Below are 19387 nucleotides of genomic sequence, written 5' to 3'. Positions count from 1 at the left end.
GGAAAGGGAAACTTCTTCAAAGAGAAAAGAGAGAGCGATCCTGCTTCGACACAGGGGTTTGAACTCGGATTGTGGGCTGATTCCCAGCCCAATCAGCTTGTGGTTTTCACAGTCCCTGACATGCAATTTCCCCTCAGTCAACCTCCTCAAGTCCCCACTCATGTCTCTCTCTCACCATTTCTCTCAGTCAACACAATAGTGACAAACATGAGCAGTGTCGCACAAAGATATGATCCCATACTGAGATTTTCATACAAGGGCAGGAGTGGATTTTTATCTTATGAAATAAGACCAGATATTAGCACTTCAACATGCACACACAACTGCCATTTTTCTGACACGGTAAAACAACAAGCATTTTCAAATAGAGGACCATATATGGCCTCCTTTGGCACAAATAGCCGCTGTGTTTTTGCGAGAAGGTGACGTAAAGAAATGTCGTCTGACTCCGACATTCCTCAGGTCAGCTGGTGAGATTAGAGGACAGCTCACCCTTGCAAAGTGGTAAGCTGATATCCGAGGCTTTGGCTGAACCCCAATGTCAAGGTGAGGGGTTGTTGCCCTTTGAATTATATCATATGTTTGCAGGGGGGCTGGGAGTCTACGTTATGCGCCCCCTGAGGATTTTTGGTCTATTATTGTTTAGGGTTTGTCATGTCTTTCCTTTGGTTCTTCTTTGGTTATGTGAGCTCATAACATCACAGCTTTCCCTATATAATCCTTAACATAAGAGGCCCTGATTGGGCTGATAAGCACAAAGCTTTCTTGCAGTTAGTCTCTAGAAACTTTAAACTTTACACCTTTGCATTTAAAAAAAAAATCTGCGATGATATGATAACATTGTGAAAGTGATCATCGTGTACACGGATGTGCAAAAACAAACAAAAACAGTGTAGTATGCATGCCAGGCCAGTATTTTGCAGTCTAACTTTGTAATGACACACCACAGAAGAACACCTCTACAGCGTGGTGAGTATAAACAAACAAGAAGACAATGGCGAACGCACGCACGAGGTCTGACAACGTTAACGAACTCAGTAGAGTCAGCAGCACAAACACAGCTCGGTAGTCTGCCATTGTAGTTATTGTTGTTATTGCTATTTGTCTGAAATGTAATGGGAAAAGTGCAGCTATGATGTCACCGTTCTCATAGGTTTCATGCATTGCCAATTTACACGCCGACAGAAAGGGAAGAATTTTCAAAAAATTACATTCTGGAACCTGGTTTCAAAAGTTTACATTTCGAGGTCCCAAAACGCTGTGGTTGTGTGAATGAAAGGCCAATCCGCAGCAAAAGCTTAACATTTCATGAAAGAATCATTGCTGTGTAAGCGACCCCTTAGAGACTGGCAGGTTTGGTGCCACTCCAGTGGAGGACAGATGTTTGCTCTGTGACACAGGAGAAAATGAAAATGAAAATGAGGTTAATTTTCTGTTTTACTTTCCTGCAAACAGAGATAAAAGGGATGTACTTTTCGGTAAAATGACCTCCATTTATGTTGATTTCTTTTAGGTGGAGGACTATGGCAAATTTGAGAAATATTTTAGAGGGGGAACCTTTTTTGTGGCAGAATTTGTCTGTCGAGTCTTGTATAGACTGAATATTATGTTTGGTGATTGAGCAGTAAGATCACATTTTGCATTGATAACTGCACAGTATTGTGATAGTGTCTTGTACACACATGAGCGTTGGGCACATGTTTGTGTGCATGACACAGAATAAAGAAATCTATCGAAGACACAGTTGATTTGTCAGAGGTTGATGTAACTTTTTACATATTACTCTTATACTCAAGTCTCAGAGCTAACTTAACTGATTTCCTTAAGAATGAATACATAGCAATATTTGAAAAAAACTCAAAGGTTATTGAAGACCAAATAAGAGAGTTATTTATACTAAGAGTTTAGGTATTGCTGAATGGGGCCACTAAAAATCTTAGGGTGGAACACCAAAACAAAATGCCAAACTGAATCTTTAGGAATTTGATTATGCTGCTAAACTTTTTAGGCTAGTTAAAACCTAGGATAGTTAATGCTGATATTCTTTGATCTTTTTTATTTTACAGATGATATTACCAATGCTATGATGTGCATGGACTAGTACTGAGCCAGTTAACATTTTGACTTTCACAGCAATGCTGTTTTTATGTGTCTAGTATTTATAGGCTGTATGTTAGATGATGTTCTTCTCTCAAGAGGCTGGTTGTTGTTTTCATTAAAAGGACAAATTTACAAATTTAATTTGAAGGAGTACATTGATTAGGAAAATAATATTTACAGAGGACAGGTGCTCTCAAGCTTTGGGAGACTTTTGGGTACCCATAGAACCTGTTTTCATTCAGATATCTTGTATTGAAAATTAAATGGACCCCTGTGAAAATGGCCATGCCAGTTGTTCCCTTGCCAGACTGGGCATTGTTTAGCACCCTGCCTTACAAGCTATGCTGACACAGTTTGGTACCAATGGATGCCTTAGGTCTTCTAGTTTTACAAAATACCACCTTGCTTGAAAAATGAGCGTGCCACAGCCTTTAAAAGTGATGTTAGCTTCATTTATTTTCACTTTTGTGGAAGTGCCACCAATTGTATCAATTGTATCAACAAAATGAAATATTTGATCATACTTTGGATAATGAATATATTGAGTTTTTATAAACAAAGACATGCTTGTGTTTCACAAGAAGACTAAAGACATAATTTCTGGATGGCTGGTCTAGGAAATACAGTCACAACTTCAGAAACAGGTAAAACTATTTTTATTATATAGCTGATAGAATTAACTTTTCATTCAGATCATTTGAGGAGTGTTGTAGGATTCTGGAAATAATATCAGAGCAGTGGTTAATGTTGCAAAAAAAACCCTCTTCAAAGATCATCCAGAATTTATTCAAAGAAAAATTCATTGTTTAGCTCTGTGACTTGAATATAATAATAATACATGAGAAGCACAAACTGGGGTTAAGGTTAATGCACAGATAAATCAAAGCTCTGTTCTCCCTTTTAAAATAAAAAAAGTTTTATCAGTTTCTGAGCCATCATCTTGATTGTGATGGATCAAAGATAACACAACTTTACTTCTCTACTCTGAATCTCTCTGTTGTACTCCCACCCCTCTCGACTGAGGCTCAGCCTCTTCCTTCTCACTCCAGCCCCTCTCTCCCCCCTCGCCACCGCCAACCCCTCTCTCCATGTCTCTCTCCTCCCTCCTCCCTTTTAAGTCAGCGAGGGGAAGTGGGGATATTGGAAAGTGAGATGGGAGAATGTTCAAACTGGAGCTTGTTTTCATTTCATGTTTAATTTCCTGACGCCTAAGCCCTTGGCTTTCCGCAGCTAACCCCACTGACCTTTCGGAGGCGTGCAGACGAGAGCAAGCGGGCCGAGCATACACATACACACACAGGATACACACAGAAAAGACACACATTTACATACCATGTTATATACAAAATTCAAAGTCAGTCCCTAACAAATGCGTTCTTTTAACCTGGACGCTCACACACACACTGGAGCCCTTTTATAAACAAGCAAACAATGTCTGAACACATATATGCCCTGAGTCGTGGTTTCTGGGTACTGAGTGTGTCATGTTTCACAGAGGGTTCGCTCTACGTAGCTTTGCCTTTGAACGGCAGTAGGAATGAGACCCAAGCCAAATAGTTTGGCTGGGAGATCATTCGGGGAACATTATGAAGTCAGATGTGTCCTTTGCGACTCCGTGTCTCTTATTCCCAAACTTCCACGTTCATTAGAAAGGAAAGCTGGTGGTGTTTTTGCATGCGCAGAATTTCAATTAACACGAAGAATTTTTGTTATTTCTCATAACGATCACTGGTGAACCCATGTGAAGCCCGAAAAGGATGATATTTACCAACTGCAAACACTTACTTCTCTTCTTTATTTTATCTAGCGGACATCTGCGAGGAAGGTGGCTCAGAGCTCTCTGAGCTCAAAGTGCTTGGCGGTGATACAGTAATTGCTAAAGACGTTGACAGCAAGAGGCAGCTTACAGAGCCATTAAAGAGCTTTATTTATGCTCCAGAGCCAGCAGGCAGAAAGAGACGGGAAGAGGGAGAGAGGGAGGGCAGAGTGCACAACTCCAAACGCAGCTTTGAAGTCCAGCCGTCTCACCTCATCTCTGTCATCCAGGACCACTGCGATTGATAGACTGCCTCAGCAGTCACTCACACACAGCCTCCCTCTCCATAAAAACATAGGCAGCGCGGTGAAGTTCAAGTCTGAGGCTGAGCGCTAATTGTGCAAAATAAACTAGCGGCAGCAGAAGTCGCAGATGTGATTTCGGAAAACTGCAGCCCAACTTTATGAAGACGTTCATCATCAAACTGAGGGTGAAACCGTAGGACCTTGACATTGGCTTTTTGGCAGAAAACATCTGCACTTTAGATTTCGATTGCTGTTGTTTTGGAGATGAAAAGGATTCTCCGATCGCTTGCCAAGCTTCGAGTGCCCCTTGGTATTCAACAATTGGATATCCCTGGACTTTGTCTTGATAGACCTTCAGTTGAAATTGTGGGGTTTAGTCTTGATTGCGTACATATTTAGGGTCTGATTTTAAGAAGTATGGGTCAAACCTCACAGTGACTCAACAGAGTCTGCTGTGTGCCTGTCAGATGAAGAACTTAATTATATTCATCTGGGGAATAGATGGGTCTGTGTGAACACAACATGAATGTACTTATTTTACTGTACCACCACAGGGACCAGGCCAGGTTCTCTGTCCCTGACTATGTCTTGGACCATGCGTGGAAATTGAAACTGGCATCTCAAAGTGTTTTTTATATCCTTGCCAAATAGCTTTGATGACTTTTCTTTTTTTTCCCCTCTCCATGTGTTTTCCCTCCCTGCCTGCAGAGTTGTGCGGTGAAGTAGTTTGAACATGGTAGTGCTGAGGAGAAACCCTTGGCCTCTGACCCCTCTGCAGAGTCTGCAGCATGTAAGAGCTAAGAGCAGAGTATTCCCCTAGTCCCACCCATCCCACTCTGATCTAAAACTGGCAGGCAGAAAGAGAGATGAAGAACAATAGAGCTCGCTGTCTGCTGCTCCGAACAATCTTTGTCAGCATGCCAGTCTTGACTCTCCCAGCCCTCTCTGTCAGTTCCCCAAGTGATTATTAGCACGCAAACATTGACGATTGCAGTCATACAACACAGCTCATGGAGACTGTCCTCCCAGGATGGAACAAACATTCGTTGTTTCAGCAAATGCCTCCAACAACTTCTTCACAACAAAGTGACAAAGCCCTCAAGCGGCTGTAGTAATTTTCACGGAAACAACAAAGAAAAACATGTGAGCATGATCACAATCGTTCCCTAACTGTCACCATATCACTGACTGAAGGAATCATCTACTCATAGACAAGAGGCGTGATGGCGCAAAATGGAAACATTAATAGTGTCCTTCTTAATTGAGCTGTAGCATCAGCTACCTCAGTGGAGCTAGGTGAGCTAGCAGTAGATGCACACTTCCTTTTGTGCACGGTTGGTGGGTGTAATTTGGTAGAAAGAAGATAGTTCCTCCATAAAACTGCTTACAACAAAGTATGATTTCTGTATAGAGACATTGCTTTTGACTTTTTCAAATGTATTTTTTGGCACTTTGAGCACCACAAGCCGAGTACCATGTAGGCTAGTTTCATTATTTGAGAAGACAGACATCTCTGCCAATAATTTCAACACTTTGCAACTCACACCAAAATGATCTCGATTGATGATTAGCATATGACGGAGGATTAGGGCCATGATAAAGATGATTTGGTCAGTAGGTGTCGTTCAGTTGGAAAATACAGTTCCTCAGCATGCGGAACGAAGCATGCCTCCTGCTAGCTAACCCAGCACCACTGAGCTAGTTTACATTACAGCTCAGCCATAAAGGACACCATTAATGTTTAAATCTCATGCTGTCATGAGCATGAGCATCTCGTCCATGATTAGATGCACACTTCCTTCAGCGCAGTGATAGAGTGTAGCTCTGTAGACAGAAAATAGTTCCTACATGAAACTGCTCACAACTAGGTCTCTGGATTATGTTGAGTGACCGGGTCCTGATTTCTGGAAAGAGACATTGATGTCAACTTTTTCAAATTTCTGTTTATGGTGTTTTGAGTACAACAAGCCAAGTGCCAAATAGTTCTTATATATTCAAAATCAGACATCTCTATGACCAATATCTCCAACACTCTGCTCATACCCTACTCATACCAAAACAATTTATATCGATAAATAGCACTACAGACAGGAAGGAATATATGTATTTATGATTTTGGGATGAACTGTCCTTATAACAAAATGGTCCTTTTAAGCCAGACCACCATGTTTCCTTTAACCTTACCTAAACTCAATCATAGTATTGTCACACAATAAAACTGATTTATATTTCAACAGTAATGATTTAGGAAGCTCATGAAACAGTCGTGTTTCTAGAGGGTGTGGACAAAGAACATATTTTGTCGTTTAATTTGGAGGACTTGTCTCCTTATGCCAAATCAGAGTTTGTCATATGTTCCCCTTTCCTCACCTGCACACGAGCCTCCGTCAGGTCTGTCCTCAGTGCCAGCTGCTCACGGGCATAAACATCTGGGTAGTGTGTCTTCTGGAAAACCTTCTCCAGCTCCTCCAGCTGGTAGCTAGTGAATGTGGTGCGATTGCGTCTCTTCTTGCCTTTGTTGCTCTCGGCCTCACTTTTATCAAGAGGGCTGGAAAGTTCAGAGCCCGGCCGCTCACTCAGCCCCTTCTCGCCTGGTGGTTTTAGATTCAGGTAGCTGCCTTCCATCCCGGGAGGGTCGACGCTCGGGGGCAACTCAGACTCTGTCAGGCTGCTGTTGTCTTTTCCTGTAAGTGTTAGAAATGGAAAGACGTAGGAAGAAAGTTGAAGGGTTACGATCGATTGTATTTTGTTCTTTTAAAGGTCCAGTGTGTATGATTGAGGAGCAACTTGTTGTGAGGTTGTAGATATTAACCAAATAAAACTTCTCCCGAATGGCCCCATCTAGAGCCAGTGTTTGGTTTGTCTTTTCCGAGCTACTGTAGAAACAACATGGTGGACTCGTGGAAGAGGACCCGCTCTGTATATAAATTACTCACTTTAAGGTAACGAAAACACAGCAGTTCTTAGTTTCAGGTTATCATAAACAAAATGTTTCAAATGTTGGAAACGTCACTGCCTTCATACTTCCATGCATCCTTAATGAAAGCGTAGATACAGCCAATAGATGTCAATAGATGGCTGAGTTGAAAGTTTCACACAACAAATGAGGTGGCAGTGGAGGACATTGAGATAATTTATCTTTTAATGCAGGCAGCGCTGTAGATGGCAATGATATGTGAGGCCATTAAATACATTGCAACATGGTGACAGAGAATTTATTTCACTATATTAGTGATTCGTTCTGTGTCCGCTTTTTTATGTTTTTGTTGTCTCCTACTATTGTATCCCGCATGAACTATGTTTCACTGCCCCCAGAATCTCTGGTGGTACTGCTTCATTTTATCTGTATTTATAAGCTTTCAGAAAACATGCACAAATGCAAACAAATGAATGCAGAATGCGGCCAGAAGACTACATTCATGTCAGTATACACATCGTTGAGCGTACATGAGCCCTAAATCCTACACACTGGACCTTTGAAAGGGGCCCTTCAAAAGATTGTATATATGAATTTTTATTTATTTGTCACATGAACAACTTGGTCAATAAAGAGTTAATATGATTAATATATGATCATTTCTTCTTCGGTGGACTTCAGTTTTTAACAGAAAGCCTGTATGATTACCTGAAGGTGTGGGGTTGAAAAGAAGTGGGTCGTTCGACAGATGTTGTCTGTTTGCATTATGGGAAATGTAGGATCCAGGGTTTTTTGGAGCTTGGCCATTGCTAGAAAATAAATTCAAGACATCTTGTCTTCTGAGGCATGTTTTGACAATTCTCTTTTATCTATATCTTCAGCTTTATGGACGCACAACACGAAATTCATTGGAGAGTCCTTTAATTCTATGACATGTATTGACGATACATCTCAAAAACCTCCTAAAACATACTGGAGGTTTTAAAGTTAAGATGTTACACTGTGGTTTTAATAAACTACATTCGAGTAATTTTGGTTTCGGTTGAAGTGCGGCGTTCTTACGATTTTCATACGAAGCATGAAAAATCAAAATAACCTTCACAGTTTACGCGTGGCTTCACTAATCAAATTCGTACTGTAATAATATTATTCTCAAGCAAGATATTACAACCAACTTTCTGACCATTTCATAGCATAAAAAAGGAGGGCCACATGTTGTCAATAATAGTCCTATAATTATCGTTACTACACTATAATTGAAATATTCAGCAGAGCAATGCTTTCTGTAACATGTGGCTGAATAAAACCACGTTGCCTCACGTTCAAGTCAGGCAGTGTGTCTGCTCATCATCACGTTACAACATCCACACGAAAAGACATTTACTTTAAGCTTACATCACCTCTGCAATGTTTTATTTTGGCGTTCAAAGGCCTTGTCTGTTTGCCACAAGAGAAGAAATGTCTTTTTCTGTTTGAAAGGTATGTCACTTTACATTGGCGTGACCTGTGACACAACCCCTTGAAGCACTCTCTCTCACATCTCTCAATCACGCCACCTGAAACCCGAGCCGCGCAAAAGCTGCTTCGTCTCGATGCTGTATATAGTGCCTTGTGTACAAGCACGCTTGCCCCTGCGGCCTTGCCCTGAGATGTAAACAACATTGTGTTTGTCACCTTCAATTTCGAGAGCGTCCATTTTGTGACAGACCTCGCTCTGTTCCTGTCAGCGCTCGCTAAGCTTTTTTGTGTCCTTTTAGGAGATGAAGAAAGCTGTCCCTTCTCCTTCAATAAACAAACAGCTGTGTGAATAAATAAGCTGAAGGGCTCTGGTTGCGGGCCAGTGAGAACAGTGTGCTCTGTCAGCCTCTCTGTTTGCCTTTCCTGCGACTGGGCACGCCGAGCGCCCTGTCCTAACTGTATTGGTCTGAAACCAGCGCATAATGGTCTCCTCCGCATAAACACACTTACAAGTCTTGTGCAACACCAGCATTACTTTAGTCCAACAACATTTGTGTTTGAGTTAGGTCCAGTTTAGGAGGATTAATGTGCATTTTACTTTGTCAGTTTGCATTTTGTTTATGAGTAATGGCTTCCTGTCATTCTGGGAAACCCAATGCAATGAGGTAAAGAAAGTTGACACCTTGTGGCATGGTGACTCTCTAAGTGTTTCAGCGGTTAGTAAGATGACTGAATAGTTTGAGAGTGATGAAGCTAGGCGGTGGCTGTCTGCAACAAGCATGTTTGTTTTCATGGATTAGTACGCCTTTGGCTCATGTGTCCCACAATGAGTTGTCAATAGTCATGCTCTCAATTCTGCAGCAGCCCTCCTACGCTCCTCTTGCTCACGCTGGCCCTGACAGAGATGCTAATGGAACAACACAGCTCGCCCAGCTGGAGTTCATGACCTCATATCGCTGTGGCCCACCTGTCAGACCCTCTTACAGTCTCCATGCAGGCAGATGTTCTGACATCACCTACCCCTGCACTGGCCTCTTATGCTAAAGCACTGTGCAAAATTTCCTTTCTACCCCTGAGCAGGAGCGTGGCTGCAATGTTGAGAAGTAAGACAGGTCAAAACCAGGGTCCTGCTTGGCATTTGCATCCTCAAGAGAAAATGCAGTCATGCTCCTGAGCATGTATCCTGTAAGCCAATGAGGCAGCTGGGCACACAGATAAGAGAAAATGGTTGAATAGTAAATGAAGATGTTTTAAATTCGCATTCCTATACAGATCTATATTTTCACAACATTAGAAGTTTTCTGACGTAGCAGTTCTTGAAACTCCCTGAGATGAACTGCCAACTGCAGAGTTCCCCTGAGAACTACATGCCTGCAAGGGCTGTTTTTTTTCATGTTTGCATTGCCGCCAATAGGATTTCTGACGTTATGTAAGCCTGGTGAGAAGTTGATATTGCAACATCCCTTCTGCATGACATATTGTCAGTGCGAAAAGTCAACATTGCGTTGTATTTCCGTTGCATAAATGGTCAGTAAAGTTGGAACTTCACTGTTGGTGCATTTGTGTGTGTTTTGTCATTTTTGTTTGCATGGCTAACAGGTTTTTTAAAAATTGCGGTTGCTGGTGTTGCATTGGCTTATGTGTTTGACCAATCACCACACAGCTGGCCACCATTGTTAGGACGTCTAATAACAATTTCAATATGACATTAAATAATGACAGATGACGTTGATATTTTGTTGGTTTTTAGTTGTACTTTTAAGTAACCAAAATCCAACGTCTCAGCATCATCTTAACATAGAATTACAACATTTAGTTGGGAGGTTTGGAGACCAAAACCCAACATCTACAAAACTTCATAGTGCTAACATCCATACAACCTGGAATGCTAATGTTCAACCCAATTTGTACTCCAACCAAAATTTTAAAGTCTTTCCAAATCTTTCTGACATCATATTGATAGCTAGTGTCACTTGCGTCATTCGGGGTTCCTGTTATGCTATGATAGTATCGTCTCTGAAATAGGAGCTTAAATAGTCCCTCAAAACTGCGTACTTAGAGCTGTGATTGTTCGTAGTTCTTGCGGTGTGGACACAATATAAAGTGGGGTTCTTAGAGCTATGAAAAAGCTCTGGTCCAAAAATGCCTATTTACACTGGAATCTGCACTTCTTAGGACATTTAATAGATAAGTTTGACATCTAGAGAGACAAACTTATTTGCTTTCTTACTGAGAGTTAGATGAAAAGAATACCACTCACATGTCTGCACAATTAAAATGAAGCTATTGAAGCTATGAAGCTGGTTATCTTATCTTAATATGAAGAGCTGAATTTCACTATTTTACAGGGGTTATGAAACTATTGCCAAACTGGGACAAGTTGCCAGGAAAACAGCATAGCTTTTTACTGGTTGGGATGTCCTCATCAAGTTTTTTTGCCCCTAGTCCCAATGCAGGTCATTTAATATTGAGTATCTGTGGATACCGAGTCCTGATCTGATACTTGTATTTACCTGGATAATGCAGCTGCACAATGCGCACTTCAAGTTCTTTAAAGTTATTAAAATCTATCTATAGTATTTTTTTGACAATTTACAGCTCTGCCATGCAATACAAGAAAATATGTCTGCATCCAAACAGTTCCGTAAGTGTTTTTCATTTTATTTTTACAAAATAACAAAGTGAGCCAACTAAAATGTGTCTTCAGAAATTGCTCTTAAATCCAGTTAGTCTAGCATTATAATAAAAGTAAAGAGCACTTTAAATGAGTAATATAATCACAATTTCACCTCAAAGTAGTGCTATAGCTCAACTTTAACATTCAATGTCTCAACAAATACAAATTGGTCACAGCACTTATTACAGCATTACAATAAAACTAGTTTACCAAAAATTAACAACAAAAATTTCACTTTAATTCCACTTAAAGTGGTGTAGCAGCTTAAGTTAAGCATGGAAGAAAATCAGTTTCTACTTATGGAGTATGGGCCTCACTGCCTCAAATTGTGCTCTGCTTTTACAACACCTGTGTGACAGTGGACGTAAACAAGGGATGGGTGGGGAATATGCTCAAAATAACAGACCCCGATCAGTTAAAAAATGTATTGATCAGACCTGAAGTTGATCCTTCAGATCCAGTGGCAACATCTCTAGTTATTTGTTCTGACCTCGAAATAGTTTGATACTTAACCCCTGTAAAATGACAGTTTGATGTTCTTACACAGCATTTGCAGATTAAACAAATGAGACATCTTGTTAATTCGTGAGCTTCAGAGGTGCTGGTGGTCCGATTTTAATACGTTTGGACAGAGCTTGGCTATCCGTTTCCACTCTTTTTGCTGAGTTAACTGGCTGATGGTAGCTGCTTCATATTTACTATATAGGACAAGAGATTGGTGTTAGTCGTCTCATCTAATTCTCCCCTATAAATAAGTAGGATTTCCCAAAATATCAAGCCTTTCCTTTAAGGTTCTTAAGGTCCTTTGAGGACTAATTTAACCACAATTTGCAATATAATCTGTTCTCATCGACATCTTTCTGTGTCTAGTTCTTCAAACTCATCTCTTTTTTCTCTGTCACGCTAACAACACACAGTCTGTTGCCACAAACATCTTCCAGTATTCCCGCATGCTGAGCTGTCTTCTATGCACGCTGTTCTGGAGAACACAGCCATCACACACTTTCTTTTGCGAGCCAAGATTCCACTGCGTTGGCTCCAGCTTTTTTTGGCATTCAGAGGAATGTGTTTTTGACTGTTCTCATTTCAGTATGCATCAACGTATATACATATATAAATGCGGCGAATATCACCGACTGATCCTGCAATTTGCCAAAGCTACTCTGTGACAAGCTGCAGACCTCTTCAGTTAGCAGAGGTCAGATGTTTACTAGGGTCAGCAATTTAATCACTGCTGAAAACAGAGAGAAAACATCAAAGTGTAATTTAACTGGTTGTAAAGCAACAGGGCACCCTCTCGGTTTTTATGGAAAGGGACGGGGAGGGTCAAGTGAAGCCAAATAAAAGAAACACTATAAATTAGTAACCTGGGGAAGGGTTAATGACCAAACACTAAATAGGGAAGGGAATGCTTTTAACCAGAGTGCTCCAAAATGTTCTCCCAAAACACTCAGTCTGCCACAATGGCTCTCTACTTATCACACCTTATATGGACCAAATAAAGACAAATATTCCATTGGCTTTTGTGGCGTTTAATTTTACATTCAGTGCTGGTCTGCAGACATGCTTTGGGCTGAATTATTCTTCCTGCAGCACAGTCTAAGACCTGATGTTGACTGTTGTTTCCTTAGTGGAAGGGAGGCTCCCAGATGTTCCTTGAGGAGAGATCTATGCCAGCGGCTCACGCAGGAATGCAGATTCCCTGGGAAACGAAAAATCTTTCTGTTCAGCCTCAGCTCCTGATAAATTGACACGACCTTGACCTCACTACTGTCATGATACCTTGGGCTATAGCTGTCACTGTCTCAAATCAAGAGCTTCAAAACAGTTTCGGATTTTATAGAATTTTATTTGTTTGTTTTTTTTAAAGGCTGGTGGAAGTATACATGTTTTCATCTTATGGGAAAATAACGTGGAGCACATTCATAAAACTGAGAATTTTGAAATATTTTTAATACTTCAAGGTCAAGTGTTTATTTAGGGACATCTATTGACAGAAATTGTATATAATGTTAATATAATAACCGAACTCTGGCTCTAGGTAGGTCCATTTGCATATTTGCGTCAGCCACTATAGTTCTTAAACACACTTTGCACAGGGAAGAGGTTACACTTACACTAATGACACTAAATGCTATACACTAGACCTTTAAAGATATAATATGCAGGATGTAAATAGAATAAATAAACAAAAAAAAGGGATCCATCTCAATCATTACGTATGATAACCAGAAGTCTGTGGCAGCGAACTGATTTGCATAGACCCTGCCCTATTCCTCTATTTTCTTCTCAACTTGCTGTCTTTTGGGAGCAGTGGGTGTGTCACCCCCAGCCAATAACAGTGCACAGGTGAGGTCCAGACTTGATAAGTGTGCCAGACCGTAAGCAGCACACATCCAAGAGGAAGCTACAAAAATTGCAGAAAAATGCTGAAAAAATGCAAATGTAGCAAGGCGAAAAAGCAGACGTTTTTACAACCAATAACCAATGTATCCTGCATAGTACACCTTTAAATGCATGTGTGAAAATTAAAAGTACATGTTCAACATAATGTTGATATATGTGAATGTAGAGAAACCGTCCGTAGTCTGGGCCAAGATGTAGGACATTTGTCAGGTTGCTATTTTTAATGGTTTGATTGCTTTTGCATTATCAATATTACTTTAAACAGCAAGTAAAAAGAGGACTGAATTAAAATGCAGAGGAATTGAAAGCAAATGTGATTATTTAATCAATCATCTGTCAACCTCTTGGCTTTCCAGTAGTCCTGAACCCATTCCATGACCACATTTACACTGTGTGGATCATATTGGAATCACATTTTCATGAAATAATTTTGCCTCTTTGCAATCAGAGAAAGTCATAAAGAAAAGCTTTGGTGCAGGCAGTGTCACTGGATGGGTTACTTTCCACCCCTGGTTTTTATTTAAAAAAATATATCAAATGAGCAAAATGGGCTTCGTATCTCTGCTGAAAGCAAGCTGAGAAAGAGAAAAGAAATATCATTCACCATGGACCAAAAAATGATCATCATACTTTTGCGTTACCCAGTATATTCCATCATTTGCAAAAGTGTCAGGCGAAAAGCTCACATCCATTTTCTGACCATTTTGTGAGGCCAAATGTTTGCATTATTCAAGAGCTCCCACAGAGGTTAGATTCAGTCCATTGATAAGAATCGAGGAGGCTAAAGTAAAGACACAGCGACAGACTCACAACACAAAAGGCACAGATCAAAATGCGCTGCAGCTGGTTAAAGTTTCCAAAGCATCTCTTTAATCTGGCCTGTATGCGGCGCTCAGGTAGGCAGTGGGGAGTTACCTTCCCCTGCAAGAAAGAGAGGTGTCTCAAAGCAAAAAAAAAAAGAAGGCCACAGCATGCTGCGTTAGCTGCAAAACAGCATGAGGAGAAAGTATTTTTGAGTGGCAATGAGAAAAGCTTTAACTGAACACCTCATGAAACACTCTGTCCCTTGAGTTGAATGTCTTTTCATTCAATGGCAGACAGATTGTTGCTGCTCCTGAGTCACACATTTATACAAGCCATTACGTTTTAACAAGCCAAGAATTAATCCTTTCAAGTGTCCTCATTAGATATTCTAATTTATTCTGGTTCACAGACACACGCCGGCACGATCACAGGTGTCATTCAGGCTTACTGTGAACATGGAAGCAATGTGTTAGTCATCAGCACATGCATATCCTGTGACATCACTTCCCCGAGCCTTTTAACATGTACTTAGAGTACTATATTTTGACAGGAGGCTTTTAAAACGTTGCCAGGACTTTTTGGGGGGGTGGGTCTTGTTTTGGTTTTCATATGCAGAGAAAAATGTTTTACATATCACAGGATGCTTCAAGAAGGGAGGAGGGGTTGTATTAAAGTTTTGAAAAAGCTTTGTTTTGTAAGTGTTGAATTTGCTTTAAACGGTTCTTTTTGTGAGACTACAAAGAGGATTAGACACAGACAGCCTTGCAGTGTTCACACAAACACTATTTTGCACAGCAGCAGTGCAGAAGTCAACCTATCAACTACAGGCCTAAAAAACACAATTTCTTCTTTTCAGATTTAGTCTTACGTTCTCACAAATTTCTAAAGAAAGTCATATATTCATATATGCAATGCAAAGCCATAGAGTTCAGTGAAGTACGTGGATGTAAACAGTTAATCCCACACGTGTGCGGCTTTCCCAGAAACCCTCTTATTTCTCCCGAGCCCCTCAAATCGTTACCCAATCTCGATGTCCATTTCTGACTCGTTGCTTATTTGTACAAGGTATTGTTGAGACGGGGTTATGTAAACCAGTCCCACTTTGTCACTCGCTGGGACCCTCTGTAGCTTTGGAGATGTGATGTTTGGTGAGTATGAATAATAACTATAGGAGCTCAGTAATGCACATCTGCCTCAGATTAATGTGGACCTCTCCTGCAGCGCTGACCTGCATTCCTCAGCACTCGATCAGCTCCAGGGGTTTTATTTCATTCATCGCTGTGTGAGCAGGTAGACGGCTCCATCCCTGCTCTCGCTGTGGGACAGTCTCACTGATTAACATGCACTCAAGGAAACAGGCCCGCCGACCTGAGCAACTACTGTGCAGAAATAGGTTCATTCGCTCTTCCAGGGGCATTATTTTAGTGTTTAGTGGAAATCATTTAAAATCTGTTTGCAACCAACTATGATTTTTATACAAACAACATAAAACAAAAAAAGGATTTTAAACTACAAAAATGCAAGAAGATATGAATTTTAGAATCACTTTTAAGCTCTTAAATTTGTATATAGTTTTAACACAGCTGAATCATATTTGTGTCATTGGTACAGACTGATTTCAAAAGAAATCATTTGCAAAAAAAAAAGTTTGGAAGTGTGCGGAATAAAAAGAATGAAAATGAGCATGCAGCATATGCCCAAAATATTTCCAATTATTTTTTAACAGAAAGAAATAACAGTAAATTCACATCTTTTCTTCACTTATCCTCTTGTGCTATTAAATATAAATATTAACATATAAGTTATTTTAGCATTTTTTTTCTTTTTGTAATAATGTATTTCTGTGCTCTCAAACACTGTTTTTAACATCCCCTAAATGAAAAGAAATCCAAAATGTTGTGTTGCCGTGTAAGTTGTAGCTAAAGTTGCCACACAAACTCCCTTTGGGATATGAGATGACTTTTGTCATCATGATGGAGATAAAGAGTCAGCATTGAGCAATATATCTCCCATTGAGGACCACACATAACAGCACAAGCCTGTTGACGCCTGAGGCTTTGGCAAGACCCCAAAGCATCCTCCCCAAAGCCATGATGCCTTCATCTGGCTGCAACATTTTCAATGATAACATTGCACAGCTCTCCTCAAGGGAGGCATGTTGCATTTAATGATGGTGTTTAAATGGTCCTGTCAATGCACTTGCCAAATCAATTCACTTCAGTGCAGGGGTGCACCAATCTGTGTGGAGTCATTGCTCTCAAACTCCAGAAAAAAAAGTGAAAAAAAAGTGACACTTCAGCTTAAAGTTCAGAGTGACTCCAGTTGTTTCCCAGGAAAACAGATTACTTTGCATTTTATGGATGTTTTTTGGCAAAGTGTGGGACTGGCTACTGCACAGAAAATACTTATATACAGCAGGCCTTGTAATTGGTCCCACTGAGAGAGTTAGGACCCTTCAATGTTTTTTCTTACACATAATACTTGCATTTATTTATTTTCGACCAGCAATTGAGTGTATTTATATGTGTTTGTTTAGTCTGTTTTATTTTCGGAGTTGCCTTTTTTTCCCTTCCAGTGACTGAATCTATTTTCCAGCACGAATCGCAGATTTAAATGTGAATTTAAAGGTTGAGTTATTGCGTACGTTTCGAAAAACATCAAGTTTCAGCCACGATTATAACAGATGTATTCTTCTGTAACATCCGCGTCATGATAAACATCTGGGCCTTGAAAATATATAGGCGCCGGTGAGTCTATACGCTGAGAACTCAACAAAATGTTATTTTTTAGTTAATTTTAGTATTTGATCATATATATTATGTAAACATATTATAAGAAAAGTAATTTTTTTACACACAATTGACGTTTTTTTTTTTTTTTTTTAGGTCTACTGGCCCTCTCTTGTGGAACTGTTGTCACACAGTCCATTCCGTCTGCTATAAGAGGGTTTGCTCTTTTTATTTTAAGTGTCTCATTAGACGCTTAAAATAAAAAGGGACAGTAAAATAGATTGTTTTCTTTAAACTGGACATTTGTTGGGCTACGGATTGTCGGCAGACTCTAAAAGGTAGTAACGATTTCGTTTTAAATGAATGCTATTTGTCAGGACGTCAAAGCGGTCTCTAAATGTTTAAATTTGTTACTGACAGTTGTATTGTGGTCGACAAACAGCAAAATTTTGGCCTGAAACTGGAGCTCCTTTGGAGAAAAGTATATTTCTATAACAGTGAAATAGTTGCGCCTGTCGTAATGAGTGATTTTATTATCGTTAAATAATCATTGGTTATAAAAAAAAAAGAAATCGCAAAAAAGACAATAAACTGCGTTTAAATAATCCAGTTGATATTTTTATATATATATATATATATATATATATATATATATATATATATATATATATATATATATATATATATATATATATATATATATGTATAATTACTTTCATTTTTACTACACGGCTCTTGGATTCTCAGGTTGTTTGTGCGTGTGTGCGCGTGCCTTGGTGGCTTGTATTTCATATTTTAATATTAAAATAAAGAACGCCTTTATTGTGGCTGACGGATAGATTTACTGTCTATAGACAGCAACAGACTGCAGTTGTAGGCCAGTGAGATCAGTGACAGTGATGCTGCGGCTCTGCATGAAATTATGATGAAACATCATGGGGTCAAGGCACAATAAAGGGCAAAAGTCCATTTAAAAAACTGTTTGAAATAAGCACTTTATCTCTCAGTCGAGCAAAACCTTTAGATCAAGAATAAAATTTGCAATAGCGCTACAATTATAGCTCAGCTTGCACGCTTGCGGGGCAGGAAATCCTACTTTTTCTTGAATAGTTTTCTGATTCATTTATGGTTGCATTTTGTCAGTCAGTGATTAAAATTTACTTCTCCATGTAGGTTCTCATCTTATGCAGTTTTATCTGGGTTTTACTACGTTTTAATGTATGCGACAAAGGTATCGGTTCCCCATTTTTTTCTCGTCATAGCGTACGTTGCCACCATCAGTTTGATGGGAAATTATTTTGTTACATTAAATATAAACTAATTTCAGAACTACGCGCAGTTCTAATCGGTTAAAAACATGGATGTTTGATAGGAGTCATAGTGGGTCTGACCTCTTCTTCTCTCTGCTCTGCGCTCTCACATGATCAGATTCTGATCAGATTCTGTCCTACAGCTTCCATTGTTGCTTGCAAATGTCCGCTTTTGTCTTGCATCTCCGTTTAACTCTATGCCGACGCGCAGTTTGCGGCTGTCTTTGTGCGCACTCACCATAGCAGGGAATGAGCGTCCCGTTGTGTCCGCTGTCCGGGTGCAGCTTGCCTCCTTCGGGCGGAGTTTTGCAGGTCGGTCGCTGCATGAAGAGCTGGTATTTGCTGAAGGTGCCCTCCTCAGCGCCATCCAATGACTGGCACTCCGGCTGGAAAGGACTCCGGGACTTCTCTCCGTAAGCCTGCCCTTTCCCCGGGATGAACGTGGGGCTGTATTTGGCTTCAGTGTTCGGGAAAGTCCTGAACGGGTTCGCCTCTCTACCTTGCGCAGTAGAAGTGCTATAATATGAATCCATCGATGTCATATCGCAGTATGAGACGCACGCTGCGTTCATACCTAAAAAAGTTATATTAAAAAAAAATCCACACGGTTCTTCTCTCCCTCCCCTTAGACAGCAGATATTCTCCCCAAAATCTCATGCACTGACAAACTCACACTGACGCGCTCATGCACACACACTCTCACGCTGCCGCATCTGGGACTGGTTACAAAATGAATCAGATGTTTTCCAGAGACTGCAGACTGAACAAATGCTAAAAGCCCCCTGAAGGTTTGTCGGGGTAAAGAGAAATGCCTTGCTCAAGCTGATGCCGCCTCAGTAGCCTACAGTGTATCTGACACACACACAAACACGCGCGCACACACACACGTAACACACTCTCTCCACACACATCTGAAGTAGGCCCA

The 19387-nt window shown here is 40.3% G+C and overlaps 1 protein-coding gene across 1 annotated transcript in view; it reads right to left on the bottom strand.

The window, feature by feature from the left end:
• The window catches only part of alx4b (ALX homeobox 4b), a 27245-nt gene extending 7858 nt beyond the window's left edge, over positions 1-19387 (bottom strand). Inside the window, exons 1-2 of the mRNA XM_042496334.2 lie at positions 18701-19387; positions 6532-6845 (exon numbers count right to left, since the gene is read on the bottom strand). Coding sequence (XP_042352268.2) covers positions 6532-6845; positions 18701-19034 — 648 coding nt within the window. The 5' untranslated portion in view covers positions 19035-19387. The remainder of the gene's footprint in view (positions 1-6531; positions 6846-18700) is intronic.

The sequence above is a fragment of the Plectropomus leopardus genome, chromosome 7 (genome assembly GCF_026936395.1).
Source record: "Plectropomus leopardus strain MGB_pleo_1.0 chromosome 7, ASM2693639v1, whole genome shotgun sequence".
Lineage (NCBI taxonomy): Eukaryota > Metazoa > Chordata > Actinopteri > Perciformes > Serranidae > Plectropomus > Plectropomus leopardus.
The sequence above is the reverse complement of the archived record's forward strand: the minus strand, read 5'-3'. Positions and strand labels throughout refer to the sequence as shown.